The sequence below is a fragment of the Myiozetetes cayanensis genome, unplaced genomic scaffold (assembly GCF_022539395.1).
Source record: "Myiozetetes cayanensis isolate MyiCay16 unplaced genomic scaffold, myiCay2020 scf4, whole genome shotgun sequence".
Lineage (NCBI taxonomy): Eukaryota > Metazoa > Chordata > Aves > Passeriformes > Tyrannidae > Myiozetetes > Myiozetetes cayanensis.
The window spans coordinates 12,886,879-12,905,577 of record NW_026087631.1 but is presented as its reverse complement, the minus strand read 5'-3'; the positions used below and the strand labels follow the sequence as shown (position 1 = coordinate 12,905,577).

General features: G+C 42.7%; 1 protein-coding gene across 3 annotated transcripts in view; it reads right to left on the bottom strand.

The window, feature by feature from the left end:
- Window positions 1–18,699, bottom strand: part of KIAA1958 (KIAA1958 ortholog) — a 59,800-nt gene that overhangs the window by 25,922 nt on the left and 15,179 nt on the right. For 2 of the 3 annotated variants that reach the window (XM_050328909.1, XM_050328911.1), the window contains exon 2: window positions 1,437–2,704. In XM_050328909.1, coding sequence (XP_050184866.1) covers window positions 1,437–2,592 — 1,156 coding nt within the window. In that variant the 5' untranslated portion in view covers window positions 2,593–2,704. Of the gene's footprint in view, window positions 1–1,436; window positions 2,705–4,638; window positions 4,668–18,699 lie in introns of those variants that run through there. The other variant, XM_050328910.1, reaches the window with a different exon arrangement.

Below are 18,699 nucleotides of genomic sequence, written 5' to 3'. Positions count from 1 at the left end.
AGGAGCAATCCCACTCTGCCCTCAAAGTGAGACTCTAGACATGGACTAACCCTGGTCTTGAAACCATACAGAAGTGAAAATGCGGTGTTGCATGCATTCCTGTAAGGTTTAATCCTAAGCAGTAGCAATTGCTGATCTTCTTTGGCTTCTGAGGACCTGGCAAAAACACTTTAGATTTTTTAATGGTTCTGTTAAAAGTAAATCATGCTCCCAGATAACACACACCTAACACAAAAAAATTCTCCCCATGTTTGTATTCCGTTGTCCCAGATTGCAAGTTTGAGACTGAGCAAGTTGCAAGGGCAGGTTGGTAGGTATCAGCTCTAGTATATATAGTAGTGATAAACTATAAACTGAGGAAGACAGAATAAATAGATTTACCACACAATTTGGATTGAGTGGCATCAGGCATCCCACTTCTCTCATATTTAGCTGAGCAGAGTCAGTTCTAAACCAGATGGAGTTTAGTAAGGGAATTTCCACAAGGGATGCTATATGACAGGACTGCTGCAAATTAGCATCTCAGAGATGCAGCCATGCAGAAATGGGTCCAAAAGAAGAATATGCTTTGGTGTAACTAAGACAATTATCATCCTTTCTACTTTCTAATGCTTAGGGGTTTTACTTCGCAAAACTCAGTATTTAACTTTGTTATTTTATCTGGCAACAAGATCTGCAGGCTCTTGCCAATTAATAGCTTTATTGGCATTCAATCAGATTTCAGGATGTCCAGGTTGAAGTATCATCCAGTCTGTTAAAGACATTGTTTTCAGTGCTTACTGAAATTATGGACATGGGGCACAAGTACTCTCACCAAGAAAAGGGAAAAAAATAATTTTATTAAGGATTAAAGTGTTATCAATTTCATGGTTAAGCCTTTAGTTATACTTCTCATCTCTGCTGACTGCTCTGATTTACAGGCAAGGGAAATAGTTTAAGGATTTACAGAAGTGCAAACCTCTCTCCTGGTACTCTCCTTGTGCTCTCCTTTGCCTCTCCATGTCCAACATCACTCTTCTGATAGGGTCAAGGCAACATCTGACCCCCTACCTCCAGGCTACACTGGTAGACACCATTTCTTTCTGGTTCATCAAAAGAGTTCATGGTTTGGTTTCATGTCCTCCCTGACCCATGCACACAGCAAGGTGGCTGCATGTTCTCTCCCATGAAACAACTGTAACCAAAATTGACCTAAAAAAGCATTCTCCCCTGTGGCTGCAATATCCTTTGTCCTGGAGTAGTGCGCCTGGCCTTTGCTCAGCTAAGGTCTTCCAAATCCTCTTCCAAATATATGTGGGTTCTCTACCTACTGACTTATGTGCCAGCAGGACCCTGATTCAATGCAGCATATCCTCCCAGGCTGCCTTGTCACTGAGCCAGGCCTGGTGACCACCCCTAAAACGCTGCCGCCCCTCACCTCCCACCCAGCGTCCTACCTGGCATCAACTGCGCCACTGCCTCCGGAGTGGTGGTGGGCACAGCATGGGACTGCTGCTGGCTGGAGCTGACCTCAGGCTCAGCACTCACTGAGGGCGAGCCGGCCACCTCACCACCTGGGGTGAGCTGTGGCACAGACGGGAGAGTCTCCTCAGCGGCTGGTGGCTCCTCTTGACCAGGCAGCTGCAGCGCCGAGAGGGGGATGCTGATGGGTTTCCCGGCGGTGGTGGTGGAATTGGAGCTGGTGGCCGGCACTTGCAGGGCAGCCACAGGGCCACTGCCTGCCCCCCGTGCTGGGGAGGCCAGGGGTCCCCGGGGCGGCCGCTGTGTGGCCAGGCGGGGCAGGCCTGGTGGGGAGGAGCAGAGGCGCTGCGGGTCGGGGTCGGGGCCAGTGACGGGCTGGGGCACAGCCCTGGTGGGTACCAGGCAGGAGGGGCCAGCCTGGGGCTGCGGCTTGGGCTTGGACATCTGCGTCAGGGCCAGGGCTGGCCCGTCGGCGCCGGCAGTCAGCTCAGCATTGGCCACTATATAGTAGTCCTCAGGGAGCTCCTGCTTGATCTTCTTGAGCAGCCCATCGCTGCCACCCTCATCAGCAGGCTGCGCCTGGGCGGCCGTGGGCAGCCCGGCAGCCGGACGCTTGCGGGGACCGGCGGGGGCACGGTGGGGGTGCGGCTCAAAGTCGCTGTCCTCGTCGGTGACAGAGGACTCACAGACCATGTCAAACAGAGTGGCCTCATCCTCATACTCCTCCACAGGCTCACCCAACTCCGACGGCTCGCTGCAGTAGGAGAAGTCGCAGGAGTCGCGAGTGCGGGTGCAATCCAGCTTGGTCTTCCCCGGTCGACCTGGGTAGCGCTCCAAGGGGCTGGTCTGCGCCTCTGATGGCACACCCAGCATGCTAGGACTGTCCGAGTTGAAGCTGCGGCTGTCCTGGAAGCAGACACGCTCCTGGGAGCCGGCCCGGCAAGTGGCAGCCAGTGGCCAGTGGTAGGCATGGCCAGCACTGCAGCCCCACATGGCCGTCAGGTTGCCATGGGCCCCCTCGGAAAGCAGGTGCTTGAGGTTGGGGATGAGGCTGCAGATGGTTCCATGGCTGTGGGCCCAGCTCACCAGCTTGGAGAGGTTTTCGGAGGAGGTGTGAAGGCAGTCCTCCATGGCACAGGATCAAAAACACCTTGCTGCTGGGAAGTCAGCCGAAGACGTGGCTCAGATCACACGGTCCTGGCACTCATGGTTGCATGTTGCCAAGCTCATGCTTGCTGCTCGCCTGCAAACAGAGAGCAAAATCCTGCCCTTCAGCATTCCCAAAGCATAACCACATTTGCACAAGCAAATGAAACATTTGTAAGCTTAGCTAAACCCATTTCACTCTCATTCTCATGCCCTTCAAAACATGTTTCTCAAAACTTCGCCTGCTTTTAAGCAGCCTCATTCCTCATTCTGCCTGCAAAGAGCCTACCTTTAAACCCAAAGGAAGAAACACCCTTGCAATATACAACTAAAGATAAAACTGCTTTTCAAATAAGCCAGTTCAGTAACAGTGGCAATATGATTTGAAGCTTAAATCTCTGACAAAGTATAAATGCAGCCCAAAAGATGCTGACTGAGTCTTCATACCTAGGAAATGAAAATTAAACAAAATTTTAAAACGTACAATTAATCTTGAACACCAGAGTGGAAATCAAGCACCAACACAAATACTCACACCAGATCTGAAGAAACTATGACATTTTATGTAATTTTTGAACATTTCTCAAATGAACCAAATATCTTCTTTTCAACTGAATTTGAGAGGCATCAAAGTGAAGGTCTGAATTTGAGTTTTCAATGTAAGGAAGAATCAAACAAGGTCACCCTTCACTGTCCTATACTGATAATCCTCAGATGTTCAAAGTTTTAAGAAAAACTCAAAGGACCTGAAAGATTTAAGCCATAACCTTCCCTAAGCTTTGAGAATTAACATTTTGCTTTTTTATCATACTGTTTATTTTCCAAGATCTAAATCATGATTCAGTTCAAGAAAAACATTTGCCATTTTTATGGCAAGTACAAGATGACAGCAAAGTCTGAGCATCTCTCTTTTCGTACACCTAATGCCAGAGAAGTCATCTCAGTGACCTCAGACGGATGAAGTATCTGTGAACTTCCACTCATTTATGCAGATCTGTTTGGAGGCTCTTCCTAATTTTCTCCTATGCTTTATGAAGAGGACTTGCAAGTCTTGGAGTTCCTGTTGTTCTCATTTCAATTCTATTCTCATACAAACAGAAAAGCCCTTTACATTTTTTCCAGCTGAAATGCAGCATTCATAACAATGTTACACCTCATTTTGTTCCCTGTCCTCTTCTATATAAGCATTTTTAGATGCAAAATGAACCGTGTCATGGCTCAAAAAGCTAACACAAGGGCTAAATGCCCCTGGAGAACGCTTTCCCTAAAATCAACACAAATTACTACCTGTCTACATAGTTGCTCTTCAACATGATTTGCCAGTTAGCTGCAGATAGCAGGTTTGCTCTGTGCCAAGGGAGGAGGCTGTGTTTCAATGGTTTTGCAGCCTGCACATCCCTGCCCACTCATTCACCAGGCAAAGGTTGGCCTGTGCAAACCAAAACTGGAAACAAAATGGACAAGTAGTGCCTACAATATTCTTCACAAGGCTCCTCACGGGTCTTTACACCCTACCCAGGCCCTGAATCTTTGGTGGGGTCAAGAATGGAGCCAGGATGGAAATGTCTAGATACTTTAAAAACTTCTAGGTATTTTTCCAATATCTTTGAAATTAGGCCTGATATGGAGGGAGTGGATAAACAGAAAGAAGCAAATAATTAGGAAACTGAGATAAAATTCTGTAAAATTTAAGCTTGTTTTTTCAAGCCAGAGTGCATGCACAGAGAACAACTGCTGCAATAACTCAAATTTCAGCTTCTATTACAGCCCACATGAAACACAGGAATGGTACAGATCTCACAGCATCACCCGCAACATTAAGCTCCTCGCATGACCAGTGCCTCTGTGCAGTATAATAAATGCAGAAGGTCCCCAACTTGCAAGCCTTTTAGGCACTGGAGAAGGATCCCCTTTGCAAACATACAACTTTTAAATATCTAAAACTTCTTTTTTATGTTATTTGTTTTAAACCTTTTAAAAATTCACTGCCAAGTCTTGACAGAGGTCAAAACCCCCAAGGCATCCACATACCTTCTGAGAGACATATTCAAAGATATGTACTTCCAGTGCACCCTGCCACAGAAGAAACACCAGAAGATTGGAAGAGGAACACCAAGGCAAAGAAGACAACCTGGAAAGTGAACAGGGGAAAGCTATAGCCAGTGATATAGCCTGAAGCTGCTTCAGTGTAAACCCATGGGATACCATGGGGCTGCTCAATTGGTGCATGACCAGAGATGTATCTTGGGAAGACAGAAAGCCCAGTACATCTGAAGAACCATTTTCCCTTCAGGGAAATGAGATAAGGTTTACTGCCACGGTCAAGATTGTGGAGGGCTGAAAATCCAAAGACAACAGTTATTCAGAAGCACTGTGTCTTCAGTTTGCCAACCGCAGCAGAAGACGCCAACGGCACCTTGGCAGAGAGGGACTCATGCTGTACAAAGCACAGCAAATGCATCATTATCTACCTGGTTTCCTGAAGAAGGAACTTGTCTGCTCAGTCAAGACAGCATGATGCTGGCTGACAGTCTGCTCTTGTTTGCTAAATCACATTTCAGAGATTATGTAAGTCCATCATTCAGACTGGCAAGATCTAATAAGATGACTCATGCTTAATTACCTAGTAACATGATAACTCTGAAATCATACAGTAACTAGCAAAAACATGCTATATCTTCAAGGTGAATAACACTGGTATTTTAACTGCTTTACAGGAGCCTCCCATTGCACTTTCCTGCAGTTCAGAGCCTATAAATATCTAATTCAGAGTGAAGCATGTCTAGGCACTGGAAAGTCACTGCAGTGAGTGTAAGTGCCTAGAGTAAGTGCCCAATTTTAAGGCTTTTTTAGTTTTTACGATCTCATTTAAAACATGTCACTATAATGACTAATGTGTACAGAATACGTGCCATGTGAGAAAGCATTATTATTGCAAACCCATTCCTTGAGATCTGTGAATGCATTAAGGGGAACACCATTTGATCTGGGAAAGGGAATATTTTTGGTATCCAGAACCAGGGTTTTGCCACAGTAGATCTACTTGGGGACCAAAGGGCAATCAAGAACAGCAACCCCTAACAAGTAGCAGCCCTCTTCTATGTTCTAGGATGGGACTTGGCTTAGCCAGTGCTTGATGCACACAAAATTCTTCCTGATTTTACCCACAGCAGTAGCAACAGGCACTTTGCGAGGATGCAGAGAAGATGCACTGACACCAGGGAAGTCCCAGAGCAACACCAGTTGGTAGCTCACCAATATAAACCCTTTCCTTTATCCCATGAAGAGAATGAACAAATACCTTTGGGGAGCAAAGACCTGGCTACCTCAACTGCCTTTTCTGCTTTGGCTCCCTGCACATGAGAGTGATAGAGCGGGGTTCTGACTAGGACCTCATGGGAGATTCTTCAGAGCAAACAGGGAAATCTGTGATGTGGCTCCCTCAGAACGGAGGCAGCAGAGGTGAGGAGGCAGTGAAGTAGGATGCAGGATGAAGTGGCTAAATGGAAAAAAATGGGGTGATGCAGAAGTGTACAGTGGGAAGTGGGTGTATTCCAGCAGGGCCTGTACACTGAAGTGTGCATTTGGTGGACCCACAGCTCCAGGCTGGCGACAGTGGCATTTTGTTGTAAAGAAGGAAAGGAATCTTACTGGGATCCTGTTCTCTCACAGACTTGGGTAGTTAGGAATGGATTTCCTTCCCAGGGTAATATTAGACAAGTTGATTCAGACTAGCTTGCATCACACCTGTGTTATGTTTGAAATTCTATTACTACTACTGATTCTTAGCATTTCTATGCTGATTTTTTTCAAGGGAAAGTATTGCCAGGACTACATTAACAAAGATCTTGGATATGATGCCAAGACTGATACTTCTGAGAATTTTCTAGAAGTCCAAGATTCTCAAGTAAGACTGCAATGCCAAAATTGCTTTTGTTAATAATAAAAAACAATCTTTCTAATCTTTCTAATCACACAGCTGTATAAATATTCTAAAACCTGAACCCTAAAACTTTAAAAGACAGGTGCAAAAACCTCTGCATTTACTCATTTTAAATAGCATGGATTCCAAACCGTTCTTGCAACAGCTGAAACCTGACTTTATTTGAAAAGTTTTTATGGAGAAGCAATGTTTTATCAGCTTCTACATTCAAAAAACGTAGAAAGCATTTGGACTCTGCTTTCTCATCCTAGCAAAAGAAGCTCAGAATATTTTAAATCCTCTCTGTTTTCAGCCTCCACCCTGTCCAAACTTACCAGGCTGTTACTTCATCACCATTTGAAGGGGAAGCACTGTTTTATTTTTTGAAAGACCTATCTTTTCCTATTTAAAAGTAAAAAACCACAATTGACAGCTAACAGATTGAGAGCCCTGTGTATTAGAAGTTTAGCCACCATGGTGTAAGTATCTATCTCATTCACTGTTTTAGCTAATGGACAATATTAGGCCTTCTCATTACTAGCATTTCTAAAGCCAAATGCTTAGCACTGATAAATGACTGAGGTCAACAACAGCAGAAATCCAAGTCTCAATTCACCAGAGAAGGCAGAGTAGTACTGAGGTCCCCATAAGGTCCTGCTGCATTCACACAAGCCCCGCCAGCCATCAGTGTAGGATCACCTGTAGTATTTCTCTTTCACAAAGTAAGATGCTGAAGTAAACTCAGCAGGAGCTGCAGCCTCACCCAGATAGAGGTCCACAAATGTTGAGGGCCCCAGCTATGCATCAGAGGACCCAAAATCAGGCCACTGCTGTCACCTTCTCTGCTATCTCCTATAATGGAAATCCTACTAACAGTGGAGTTAAAGCTCAGCCTCTTTGCCCCAGTGTTTTGATTTCTCCACTGATATTGCTAAGGATGTCATCAACTTGTCAAAGAACTAGGATGGACAACTACTCAATCAAAACAGGCCAGCAAACTGGAAGGACTGGGAATACGTCAGTGCATTTTCTACAGCTGTAGACTTCAAGAGTACAAAACTTTTATGTCAACCCAAATATTATTGAATTTACTTTTTGATTGAAAGAAAGACTATGAAGCAAGAAGAAGCAGAGATAGAGAGAATGCAAGCATGTAGAAAACAATGACACCTTATAGGCAAGGTGTGCTTCACCTTGATCTTCCAGTTTACGTGGGGGAACGGAGTTGACTTCCACCTCTGATACAAACTGCACATGGCTCCTTGCAGTTAGGAAAACATATTTTTAATTGAGTGTCTCTCTAGAAAACAAAAGGGTGTGCATTACAGAGGAAAGGCTCACAAATTCTGGCAAGTTCTGCAAGCCTGTGAGGTAGTTTGGCTATGTCACGTATCCTTAAACTAGTGAGTAATTCCTCTAGCTATGCTTATTTGTCACTGTTCCTTATCCCTTTTGTACAGACTCCAGCTGGTGTCTTGAAGGGAAAAACAACTTTTCACCTCAACAAAATCACTATTTCCAGACTATATAAGCCTGTTCTATTTGTTTATGTTTTTATCTCTGTATTTATTGAGAAATAAACAGGAATGCACAGTAGGAACAAAACAAAACCTTGATGCTAATTTTCCACCTACACAGTTCCAGGCTCATCCCACATTTTACATAAGTTCAGTCACTTAAATGTAGCAGGTGACTTCCCTTCTGTGTGTATTTCAGAGCTTCTGTGGTTATATCTAGGGCTTTCCAAAGTCATTAGGAGCTCTGCTACTTAACAAGCAGGACAGAGTTTTCCCCACAATGAACCATAATTATGATTCTATCAACAATAAGCACCAAGAATGATTTCCTGAGAGAGGCGTGCAGAGGGTAGTAGGAAGAAAAAATAATATACATTTTTCTGGGCAATTAATGCTGTTCCCCATTCAGAAAAATGTCACGGTTGTCTGTCACATTCACTCCACAAAGCTGCAGCTCCTTCTAAGTTAGTCTTCAGGATAGATGCTTTCCTTGCCAAGTGTGGCACGCCTTCAGCTGCAGCTGTCATCACAAGCCAGAGGAAAGTAGCAAAACCTGTTTGCTGGTGAAACGCCTTCAACTGGCTGAGAAAGAAAAGGATTTGGCTGGGACAGCATTTGTGGGTTTCCTTGCCTTTTTACGTGGAAGGCTACCACAGGATGAAGAGCCTCCCAAGGGCCTTCCTCATTCCCAAGATAAAGTGATTCATCCACTAACAGCAGGACAGACTAAAGAACTCTTTGGGGGGTGTCTATTCTTAATATGAATGTAATACTACAGGCACCACTGCTTCTAGTTTTGTATTTTTCCCCCTCAGCATCTACTAAACAGGAGCTATATGAGCCTTGCTCTTGCATAGTGCAACTGAAGGGTCACTTGACAGTGCTCTGCTTTATCTTTTTTACCCTGTGTCTTCCTCACATATCCCATAAAGGACATGTTCTGCCATGCTCTTCACAGAAGCTCTATAGCAATAACATAATCCTGTAAAGTATTAACACTCCACACTGCTTACAACTGAGCAGTGTACAGCTAAACCCAGAAGAGATTTTAGGATTTTGAAAGCACTGAATAGTGTAAACATAGTGACAGTCTTTAAGTAGTATGAAGACAGAGAAATCCTCTTTTTCTATTCAGTGTTTAGCAAGTGCACCCCTGAAAATTTCTCTCAAAGCCTCAGTGAAACCTAATTTTGTTAATGCAGATACTTCTCGCTGTGGTCTGCACTGAGATACAAGACCTAAGATACAACATGGATTCTGTGCCCTGGACTGAAATCTGTGTTTCTTCAGACTGATAACTGAAAGCAAGTTTTAAGACTAGCAGTTGTGGAATTATAGACTGTTGGATGAACTATCCAATGACCATTATGTGCTCCTAGGTTACTGACACAGGCTGAGGGGAACTGCAGGGAATTACCATGGAAATAATTTCCTCTTCTACTTACACTCTCTGAGCTGCATTGAAATTCAGTGTTTCACCTCACCAACATGCAGTGCTGGGCAGCACTTGTAACCACTCGGATCTCTGATGAAATCTAGCTTGCTTGTGTCATCCCTGCCTCACAACTCCAGTTCAAGTTGCATCTCCATGTCAGAATTTAATAAATAAGCAAACTCTTGGAAAACTGTTTGGGGCTTGCTGGTTTGGGGTTTTTTTGCATTTATATGTACCTTTGAATGAGCACGACTGTGTGCTAAGTGCACATATGTGGATTTATTTCTGCCTATACCTCAAATTCTAAGCCTGAAGAGGGAAAAGGAGTAGAAAGGAATTATCAAGTCTTCATCCTGGCACCAACCAGTTTTCAGAAGGCTGCTCCCATATAACAATTTTCAATGCACTTTAAAGAATGGCAGAGTTTTGATGCAGGGAAAACACAATCAGTTTTATGTTGCCTTGAACTGAACCCAGAAATCAAGTCCTGCATAACTGAACTGCTAAAGCAGCAGACTCCTCCTGAAGTTAGGATGAATCAAGCCCTACCCTTCTTGGAGCTCCTATCAAATTTACATTTCAGAATGCTGCCTGCTGCAATGGCCAAAAATGACCAAACGTATGTATGATCCAACACATATATACTAGGAATGCTTCCACATAGATAAAACTGTTAAAATAAAAATAATCCAGCTGAGGCAGCTCAAATTGTTCATTCCAGCATTTATTCTTAGAATGCTAGAAACTTCTCCAGAGCAAAGGTGAAGCAAGGGCAAACATTTTCAGTTGTACTCATGGCTTTCTCCACTAGGAACAGTGGAGATGATGTTGCAAGAACGAAAATCACTGCAAAATCCACCCTTGGAAAACTGTGCAACTACCACTTCTTTGAATTTGGCTCTGTTTTTCACTGAGGTTATATTGGGTCTGAAACTGAACTTTTCCACACCTTCAAACCCAATCCATCGATTTCATAAAGTATCTTTTTACAGCAGAGTCAAAATGAACATTTCCAGCTCTGACATATTTATCGCTGCACTGTTGCTCATTCATTGAATACAGGCAGGACCATTATTGAACAGAAAGAATTAGATACCGTTACACAGCCAATCTATCCACTGTCAAATTTGCACAGAACAGCTTGATCTAATTAATACTTACCAAGACGAAGACTCTATTAAACTCAGTAACCATCAAACCAGATCCAAATATCTTTTTTATGAGCTTGGATTTGACCAAGGAATAATGCCACTGCAGTCACTTCCCTGGATGGACCAGTTTTGGACAGTCTGGATAGATGGGCTGAGGACAATTGTATGAGGTTCAACTAGACAAAGTGCTGGGTCACAACAACCCCAGGCAGTGCTACAAGCTGGAGGAAGAGTGTCTGGAAAGCTGACCAGAAGAAAAGGACCTGTGGGTCCTGCTAAAGAGCACCTGAACATGAGCCAGTGTGCCCAGGTGGCTAAGAAGGCCAGTGGTATTCTGGCTTGTATCAGCAGTGGTGTGTCCAGCAGGACCAGGACAGTGATTGTCCCCCTGCACTCGGCACTGATGAGGCCACACTTCAAGTCCTGTGTTTGGTTTTGGGCCCCTCACGACTAGAAAGACATTGAGGGGCTGGGGTGTGTCCAGAGAAAGGCAACAGAGCTGGTGAAGGATCTAGAGAGTAAGTCCCATGAGGAGCAGCTGAGGGAGCAGGGGTTGTTTAGCTTGGAGAGCAAGAGGCTCGGGAAAGAGCTCTCTATCACTCCCTACAACTACCTGAGGAGGTTGTAGCCAGGTGGGCGTGAGTCTCTTCTCCCAGGCAACCACCAACAGGACAAGAGCACACAGTCTCAAGAGGTTCACGTTGGACATGAGGAGGAATTTCTTTACAGGAAGGGTGATTAAACATTGGAATGTGCTGGCCAAGGAGGTGGTGGAGTCACTGTCCCTGAGGGTGTTTAAGGAAAGACTGGACATGGCACTCAGTGCCATGGTGTAGTTGACATGGTGGTGTTTGGTCACAGGTTAGACTCGATGATCTCAGAGGTCTTTTCCAACCTAACTGATTTTGTCATCCTGTAGTTTTGATATCTGCTTTTTGGCAACCCCAAACTGATTCAAATATGCCTGTACACCCATTTAATTCTTGTATCATTATCTTTGATAGATGGTATTTTTTAGTCGAGTCACCAATACTTCAATTCCTTTAGTAATCTTGATTCTCTTGCTTTGAGTTCACATTTTTTCTACCAAAATATAATATAAAATCCAAATCAAAACAAAAAGCCAGCAGGATAAGTTATTTACCATGCTCTATTTCTAACAAATTTGCTAAGGAACTCAGCATGACTGGGTAACCCCACATACACCTGCCCACAGGTGTCTCTCTGAAAGCTCTTTTCAGAGATTTGCAAATCATACGTAAATATGAAGCCTGTGCTCAAATGCAGCTACAGAGGTGTGTTACAGCTCTGGCAAACAGCGTGTTTGGAGCTGTTTGATTTCTGGTCCAGGTTCAGATTTCACTCAAGAATTTCCAACTGTTTATGAAAGCCCAAAGCCACAGCTGTAGTCCTCAGCAAAGGGCTGAGGCATGGTAAGGAAGATAAGAATAAGACCTCGTGCTCCATTTTTTCTCAATCCAGTATCTAATATAAGTGCTAGAAATTCTTATCTTCACTTTTAATGACTGCAAGCTATGTTTTATACAAGACCTGGCATCATCACTCAAAGCAAGCTGGACAGGGGGGAACAGTGTGACAACAGCAACACAACTTTCCAGAGCAAACACAACATGTCCCTGGTTTTTCTTTTGCCAGAACTGGGTCTTGCAATGACCAAATAGGGATTCTCAGATGCATCTAGCATTAAATGTGGAGCTCTGGAATAAAACCTGTTCTGTGAAGAGGCGAAAATGACAGTGACAGGGAACTCTGCATCCAGCCAACACTGTAATAATTAAACAGTTTCGCTGAAGCAGTGCCAGGGTAAGGACTTGGTATTCACAGTGCCTCCATGAGCTTTGTCAATATGAGTGATGGCAACATCAGCATAAATGTGATGGTGACACCAATGCACATTGCTGCGCCATGCAACCAATCTGACAGAACAGAGGAGTACTTGAGAAGGTGCCTGTGCATTAGGATTAGCAAAACGTGGCAGGGAGTTTTACTGTAGCCTCAAGTCAGTCTTGGCCATCTTTCTTATTTTACTAGCTCTGTATTCAGCAAAGAACATTTTTAAAGAAACAACACATTTGCTGGAAAATAATTTCTGAACAGTATATCAACAATAAGATTTCAAGGTGCTGAGCACTGGAGGGGAAAAAAAAAAAAAGGTCTAGATTTTCTTAAGTTACCACGGAGCTTATCTATAATGGATTGGTTATTTTGTGTTGTTAATTAAAATTCATTCCAAAATTGCATCTGTCTTCACTCCATTTCTTATGATGACCTAGATATGAAACTGCATTATATCAGACACACTAACATTTGCCTCAGCATGCAGGTCACAATCATTCTTTAATAGAGAAATTGCATCACATGTTTGGAAAATCTTCAAAACACATAATTTCCTGAGAGTACAACAAAGTGTGTGTACCCTCTTTACTTTTAAAATTACCATGAGAAGAATGAAGCACACACAGCCTGAAGGCAAGATGTTTTCCCTGGCCTTTCATTTTCCTAGAAATTGTATTAAGAGAAAGTCTGCATAATTTACTAGAAAGAAAGAGGGAATATTAACACTGACTTGCACAAAATTATGAACACCAAACTCTTCCATCTTCTTAGAGGGAAATCAATCAGTTCCAGCCCAGACAACTTAACTATTCCATGCTATTCCTTACAAGCAAAAACAAGCAGCTTCTGTGGATGAAAGACTTAACTGTGCCAGATTTGGGTTGTGTTTTTTATTTGTAGGATTCCTTTCATTTCAAGGCTTTTATAAACCAGAGGGAATTTGGAACAGTGCAACTATGGCAATATTAAAAACATGCGCTACTTGCCTAAATAGTGCCAGTGAAACTACAGTATTAACCACCTACAAAAACCAAGTGTGTTGTTTCCTATAGAAAATTAGAACAATTGCAGAAACTCAGCATTTCAGTGTGAGGATGAAATTCCACTTTCTATACTAGAATTTAAGGGTTTAGGTTTTCCCTTTTGTTTAACATAGAGATTGTAATAGGTAATGAAGAGTGAAATGTATAATTTGCTAATCAAATTAAGTTTAGTAGAAAAAGTTGCAATAAGCCTAGTTAAAGCTTTGCTTGAGTTATGAACTGAACAGTTACAAGAAGGGAAACCACAATGTCGTTACTGCAAGACAGCTAACCACATGGATGTTATGAAATTGTATGTTATGCTTTGGTATTTTACAAGTGATTGTTCTAAGCATATCTATAGGGAAGAAAAGTAAAAGAAACCACAAAAACCAAGGAGGAGGACCTACCACCCTCGTCTGGAAATTTCCACACGGCAAACTCCGAGGACTGTGGTCTAACTGAATTATTGGCTAAGCCCATAGTAACGAGACGAAGCCTGCGAAACAGGAATCAATATCAGAAGAGCCAGCGAAATGGAAACCAATGAAAAGATCGAAAGAGAGTTAAGGGGTGAAAATAAAAGGGAGTATAAAAAGTGGGTTGTTGGCTTGTTGCGTTGTAGACCCTTGGTGGAACAGGAGTTTCCCCCGGTTGCCCAGCACACTGTTTTGCTTATTTGCCTTCAATAAATTCCTATTATATTTTTAAATATATCTGGTCTATTGACTATAGCAGAGATGGTTTTGGATGATTTTCCAAGGACTTAATTCTCAGCAAGAAAAACATTCTCAAACTGTCTTTAGAATGTGCTTTTTGAAGTATCAACAAGTATTGCTATCATTAAACCACTGGCATCAGACTGACATCCTGTCCTGCAGTTGCTTTTTAAAATATTTTAAAAAACTCTCAGTCATGAAGAAAAGAGTTGTTCTTAGAGAATGGACTAGGAAAAAAAATACAAGAAGCATAAAGACAACAGATTATTCCATGAGTAGGCTTGTATCCAGCTGTGCATAAACAGCTCACATGCAACCAAGTCCCTAGTAAAGTTCCTACACCTGACTTTGACATGATGTAGAAACACAAGTAATATGAAAGCTGCCCTAGAAATGCATCACTGAGGATCTTCATTCAGATATAAGCCAGTCAGAAATACTAAGTAACAACCTGTAGTCAACAGCCACAGGACAAAAAAAAATTAGAAATGCTCCACCCAACTATGTGGCAAGTCTTCTATTATCCCTTGAAACATACCTAGCTGTGTGCCTCTAATATCTGACCAATTCAGATTAAAATTAAAATTATACCAAGTTTTAGAATAGACTGAGGTTTAAGATTACTGAGATGGGTTCCCTGAAAGTTCTCAAAGAGATCAAAACCTCATAATGCTTACCCACATAACAGGTGAGGACTTGGTGGCAACCCCACAGGTCAAGGAGCCTGACCTACTGTTCTCTTGATGGAGAAAGCAGAGAGTGGGTCACAGTACAAAATGGAGTTCTGAGGGACTGAGCCTCCCCAGGCCACTCTGCACTGCACTTTGAAAGCTTTCAGGTCTGAGTTCAGTGGGACTGGAGCTGCAGAGGCTTTAACAGCTGTACATGGAAAAGGTCCCTTTGACCTTATCTGGCTCAGCCAACCCAGGCCCCAGTTCTTAGAAGCATTTATGTAATGAAAAGGATGGACAAGCACCAAATGGGATCTTTGAAGGTCTACGTAGACATGTAAACTAAACATCTATAAAATCTGACCCTGAATGTCTAAAGCTCTGACAAAAGCTTTAGCTAGGCAAGTTCCAAAGCTTTGGCCAAAAGAGCTAAGTGTGTGTTCTCAAGAAGGCACAGTTCTTATTAACAATAGTGCAAGATTTGACATGTACAACATGTAGATTTAGGGATGGTGCATAATTAAGAAATAGAGAGAAACCCCAGAATATTCATGTTTTACATATAGAGGCATTAGCAGCTGGCATGCAAAACACTTTGGAAGAAGAGCTCTATCTATCATGGAGGACTCCTGAGTCTAAAGAACTCTCACTTACGTCCTCTTGAGGTTCAGAACCAGGACTGTAGCCCTCAGACAACTGGAGTTCAGAACAATATGCTACATACACTGCTCAATATTTGGTAAAGCAAGTGAAAATAAGACTTAAAAAATCACTCAACCACTAAAATGGAAACATGTGTGTAAGAAAAATATCAATTTAGTGTTGTCTATGTTGTTACATCGTTGCATTGCATGTCTTCATTAACCTGTGAATGCCCCATCCCCGGCAGTGTTCAAGGCCAGGTTGGATGGGGCACTGAGCAACCTGATCTGGTGGGTGGTATCCCCGCCCATCGCAGGGGAGTTGGAATTAGAGTTTAAGTCCCTTCCAACCCAAACCATTCCATGATTCTGTGATTCATTAAAGTCTGTTTCTGCTATGCTTTATTAGGACTTGATTTATTGTACCAAAAATAGATTAGGAAATTCCTTTCAAAATTACCCATTTCTGTTCATACTGGTTCATCTCATTAGAGTGAGAAATGGCCCTGGACAAAATGCAGGCTAGTAAAAACAGATGAATGAAAGTAATTACAAGGCGTATAGTAATTTATTTTAAGCTATTTATCCTCCATTATCCTCCTTCAAGAAATGCACCCAGGCAAACTTCTTAGTCTCTTCAAAGATAATACCAGATGTAAAAATCCTTAAAAATATAATTTTTTCTACCTGTGATACTCCAGACTCTCCTCTCCTCCCATCTTCTCTCTTCTCAATTAAATGACAGATGAGAAACAAAAACATTTCCTAAAATACAGTAGGTTTCAAAGATGCCTTTACTACATCAACTTCACAGGGTTTTCAACTAATTCTTTCTTGTGCTTGCATTTAGTCCAGCCTTTGAATAGACTAGTAGAAAATACACAGCATTTTCTCAGAAAAAAAAGGGGGGGGGGCAAAAAACACCCACACCTTTGTCCCACAAATATGAGCTGAAACGTCATACCCTATAGGCATTCCAGAGATATTGATATTAATACCTAATTTCTTCTAACTCTCTCCAGATATGAATAACCTATAATTAATGACAAATACTGAAAAAGATGCCAAGAATAACTGAGTATCACAATCTAGGTAACACAGAGCTTTCTAACATATGTCATTACTAATCTATTATTTGAAAACATTTTTGCAAGGACATGCACACACTAGATACCTGTTCATCCAACTATGTCATAGAGTGTATTTGCATTTGAAGCCAGTCAGGTCTCTCAGCTATTCATGCAGATCCAGCAGATACCTGGTCATGTCTTGTTTGGAGAAATAAAACTGAATCTAGAAGGGCTATTCTGGAATTATACTGAGGAATGACACAGATTTCCATTTAAAAACTAGAAACCAAACAAAAAGGAGAAAAGGTGAAAAAGAACATGCTGACATTTATACAGGGGCTAAGTGTATTGAACTGCCCTGACCAGTTTTCTTTAATTTCTGCTGACATTTTTCCAATAGGATTTCTTTGGCAATGTGCTTGGACAGCTTCATCTTCTCTCATAAAGAGCTGCTTCAGTCAGAGCAGTTGACTATTTACTGGTATGGTGAGTCCAAAACGGAAAAATCTGTATTATGTATTCTTGTATTAATTTAGATGTCAGAAAATTTGGCTAGCTCCTTCCAGTTGCAAACTATTACCAGTGAGAGTTGGGAGGGGAGCAGTGAGAATTACTACCACCAAACTGAGCAGTGATGTTGTTGTCACATCTCTCTAGGCAGAACTTGTTCTTACTTTGCCAAGGTAAGATGCCTTTTCATCCTGCTGCGAATTGCAATAGCCATACTCAAGGCTGGAGCAATCTCAGAAAGAAGTCAGAGGGATAGTTACCCCTTGCCTTACACCACATCTAAGCCCTGAGCTGATTTTCACCCTTGCTTTGCACTGACAGCCTTTCACCTTTACCTTCAGGCATCTCAACAGTCACTTGCTATGTGCACGGGGAGAGAAAACAAGATCCTTCAGATCTGAAGGGCAGGCCTTGTCATACATTCACACACTGTCACACACACAGACACACACTTCCACCTGCCCAACTGCCAGTAAAAGGTGCATGTTGGCACCAGTGACAAGGGTGGGAGTGCTGATTGAGTATTACCATTGCAATCATTGAAAAAGTCAGAAGAGTCCCTGGATGTTCAACCTACTAACCCTCCTGATGCTGCCAGTTCAGTCTGAGGTTTCAACAGCATTTGTCTACTGAGATTACACTGAAGGGTCAGGCAAGCTGGCACCTCCAGCCACAGTCGCATGACACATACAAAGCCAAAGACAATCCTGTGAACCAACCCTTAGCAAAGCAGCTCTCTATGTGGGGTCTTTGCTGGTGTGCCAAACGGAAGGGCACATTTCACTTACTGTCCTGGGGGCTCAGCATGCCCTGTTTTGTGGCAATGAATTTACCCTATATAGGACAGAAGAAGTCCTGTCAGAGATGGACTGGTGAAGGAAAAGAAGAAAACAGCTCAAATGTTACAGAAACAGGAGTTTTTAATCCTGTTTAAACAGACCTTAAGATGGCTTTTCTGTATTTTTGCAGAGTCACTGCTTCTCTTTCCCGACACCCCCTGTAAAGAACCCTTATGCAGGAATGTCCTGGGAAGATATCCTTAGGTCTTCTCATTGGCCTTTGTTCACCTCTTTCTATTGGCTATTAACTCTTTACCTGATTGGGTTTTTCTGTAGTACCTTGACCCTGTAATTGGTTCCTTTTCAATCCCCCTGAAAGCCATATAAGCCCCCATCCCCAATAAACTTCCTCTTTCCTCTGTCCCTCAGCGTGGTTTGTGTGAGCTTCTTATGGGCTCATAGAGCCATAGCTTGGGGACTGCTGGGAGAGCATTACACCTCCAGAGAATGGTTTAACACCCAAGACCTGAAGGTGCCCCCCTCCAAATCAGCCGTCGTACTGGTTCTGCCTAGACAAAAGGCTGGAAGCAATTTCTGACCCACATTTTCTTTCCTGTAGTGCTAGAAAAAGAAATTTTGCCATGCCCAACAGATGAAAACACTTAGGTCTTGCAGGACTGGCATACCTGTTTTTCCTTATGCCACCTAAAATATCAACAAGCTGACCTTTCTGCAATCACCTTTTAAAATTTATCCACTTTACTGGACTGGAAATGGAAGTACTGAAATGCTGCTTCA